Below are 2,677 nucleotides of genomic sequence, written 5' to 3'. Positions count from 1 at the left end.
CAGCAGAGCTCCTCAGCTGGGGCCTTCAGCCAGGGAGTCAATCTGAGCTGGGGGACACGAAGCCATCTACTTCCCAGGAAGACTCCGAAGCTGCCATCCCCGGGGCAGACAGGAGTGGTGGGGACGAGACGCATGGCCCATGTCAGGAGGTGCGGGCGGGGCGGGGTGGCACCAGCGAGTCAGGCCAGGGCCCTGACCCTGCCATGGCCGCGCCCCACACCGAGGGTCATCTGGCCGGGCAGGACCCCGAGGGGGAGCAGAGCATGCTGCCGGGAAGCCCGCGCTCAGCCCCCAGCGCCCCAGGGACGCTGCAGCTCTTGTTCTCGACGCCACCTTTGGACGAGCCCTGGCTGGGGGCACAGCAGGACAGGGAGGAGCTGCACACGTGCCTGATAAAGGAGCAGCTGTCCGCCTCGAGCCTGGCGGGGCCGTGGGGCGTCTCCTACGCTGAGCTGGTCCTGACGGGGCAGCCCCCGCCCTCTGCCCCTGCCTCCTTGTCGGACCTGAGAGCCACAGACCCATGGGGCGGCCGCTCGGGCAGCTCCTCGGCCTGCTACGCCCTGGCCACTGACCTGCCCGGTGCCCTTGAGGCTGTGGAGGTCACGGAGGCTAGCGAGAATTCGTTTTCCTGGAACCTCAAGGAGCTTGTTTTCAGGGACTGGACAGACCGAACTTCTTCCAACTGTTCGTGTGCCACGTCTGAACTCGGGGGCACACCCTCGCCTTCGCTGGTGGGCTCGGACGCGGACGTGGGTGCCCTGCCCAGGCAGCGGTCAGATGTGCTGGACGACCGGGAGCTGCTGCTGCTGACTGGCACCTGTGTTGATCTGGGTGGGGGCCGGCGCTTCCGTGAGAGCCGCCTGGGCCTGGAGGAGACAGAGCCATCCCAGACCTGTCTGGTGTCCTCCGAGCACCGGGATGTGAACGGCCTCGACAGCCCGAGCTGCGTCCTCCCCGTGCCGGGAGCCGGCCCTGAGGACGAGTGCCCATTGGAGGCGCCTGGGCTGAGCCTCCAGGTCACCTCCACGCCCGTGAGAGCCGAGGGCCCCGGCCCTGCACCCCTCAGGGCGGCTGACCTGCAGCCGGAGATCCAGGAGGGCACCTACACGGGGAGCTGCTACCACCGCGACGGCTCGCAGCTGAGTATGTGCGGCTGGGTGGGGCAGGCGGGGGCCTGGTCTCCTGCTGCCCCCAGAGTGGGCTCTGTGGGGCTGGGGGGCCTCCTCATCCTGGTGTCTTGGAGGGCTTCACCCCCGGAATAGTGTGGCAGAAATGATGAATTATATTAAGAAAAGAACCTGAAGTTATAGTTTGCCTCTTGAAAGTTAGGACCTCAAGCGCGTGTGCTGGGGGCAGCCTGGGGTCCAGGCCGCTGTGTGCGGTGCAGCAGGGCGTGGGGTCCCAGAGCCCCGGCCTCGGCAGTCCTGCCGGGAGGGGAGGCGGGGCTTGGGTCGCCACACGCTGTCGGGCTTCAGGGGCAGCCAGGTCTGGGTGAGCACTGCGCCCCTCCGGGGTCGGGAGAGCATCTATGTGGCTCTCCACACTGTCTTCTGACATTCTGGGTGAGGTTTGCCACGTGTGGGATTTCACATCTGCATGTGGTCCGTGTGCAAGGAGGCTGCCCGCCCGGAACCCCCGCTCCGGGGCTGGCGGTCAGCCCTTGGCTTGTCGCTTTTATTTCCCTAATTTCCCAGCGGTGCTGCATTTCAGCCCGTTGTTTTCCTCACTGCCAGTTTCCTGGCATTGACTACAGGGCTTTTTTCCTAACCTTAAAAGAGTTTCACGAGTAATATATGTTATTTCCAGAAATACTAGAAATAAAAGACTAAAAAGAAGAAAGTAAAAGAACCTGTAAACCCCCTGCCAGGAAGAAGATAGTCACATTTGCTTTGCTGTGTCCCCAGGAGGCTGTGTCAACGAGCACCTGTGCCTGCTGGGTGCTGTGGTGGGCACAGTGTGCAGAGCGGGCACACCTGTGTGTGTGCGTGGAGGGTGCTGGGGCAGCTTCTTTAGGCTCATCTGCATTGGTGGCTGGGGGCGGGTCCCCAGAGTCGCTTGGCCTCTGGCTGCCCCTGGCCTTGTGCCGGGGAGGTGCGGCCGCCGGCCTCACCACGCCTTTCTGCAGCCGGGCCTCACCACGGCTGTGGGGCTCAGTGGGGCCCGGTCTCACCGCCCTCCGCAGGTGTGCAGTTCCAGGTGCGGCGCGTGGAGCTCCAGGGCCCGGCCGCCCTCTTCTGCTGCTGGCTCGTGAAGGACCTGCGGCACAGCCGCCTGGACTCGGCCCTGCACACCCACCTGCTGCTGGCCAGCCTGCCGAGCTCTGCCCACTCCACCTGCGAGCCGTCCGCGGCCAGCCTGGGGGAGGTGGGTGTCTGCGGACGGCGCCTGCTGTCCACTGCCCCTCCCGTCAGCGCCCCGTGCCCTCCAGGGCGGGAGAGGCTCTGCGTGGCTCCCCACGCTGCTGTCCGACCTGGGCGAGGCGCAAGCCGCACGTGGCTTCCAAGTCTGCATGTGCTGCGTGTGCACGGTGGGGCCTGGTGAGCGCCAGTTTGGACTGGCACACTGAGGCCCTGGGTGTGCCCTCTGGAGAGCAGTCTCGGGCTGGGGACCCCAGGGGCCCGAGGAGTGGGCGGGGCAGTGGCTGGCGCCCTCCCTGCCCCCTGGGCGCAGGGGGGCC

General features: G+C 66.3%; 1 protein-coding gene across 1 annotated transcript in view; it reads left to right on the top strand.

Moving 5' to 3' along the window:
- The first annotated feature begins 26 nt into the window (after window positions 1-26).
- Window positions 27-2,677, top strand: part of PASK (PAS domain containing serine/threonine kinase) — a 13,067-nt gene continuing 10,416 nt past the window's right edge. The window contains exons 1-3 of the mRNA XM_010833408.1: window positions 27-1,143; window positions 2,183-2,364; window positions 2,429-2,527. Of these exons, the coding sequence (XP_010831710.1) occupies window positions 204-1,143; window positions 2,183-2,364; window positions 2,429-2,527 (1,221 nt within the window). The 5' untranslated portion in view covers window positions 27-203. The remainder of the gene's footprint in view (window positions 1,144-2,182; window positions 2,365-2,428; window positions 2,528-2,677) is intronic.

Source organism: Bison bison, unplaced genomic scaffold (assembly GCF_000754665.1).
Source record: "Bison bison bison isolate TAMUID 2011002044 unplaced genomic scaffold, Bison_UMD1.0 scf7180017845304, whole genome shotgun sequence".
Classification (NCBI taxonomy): Eukaryota; Metazoa; Chordata; class Mammalia; order Artiodactyla; family Bovidae; genus Bison; species Bison bison.
Note: the sequence above shows the minus strand (reverse complement) of the source record. Positions and strands in the feature narration are given on the sequence as shown.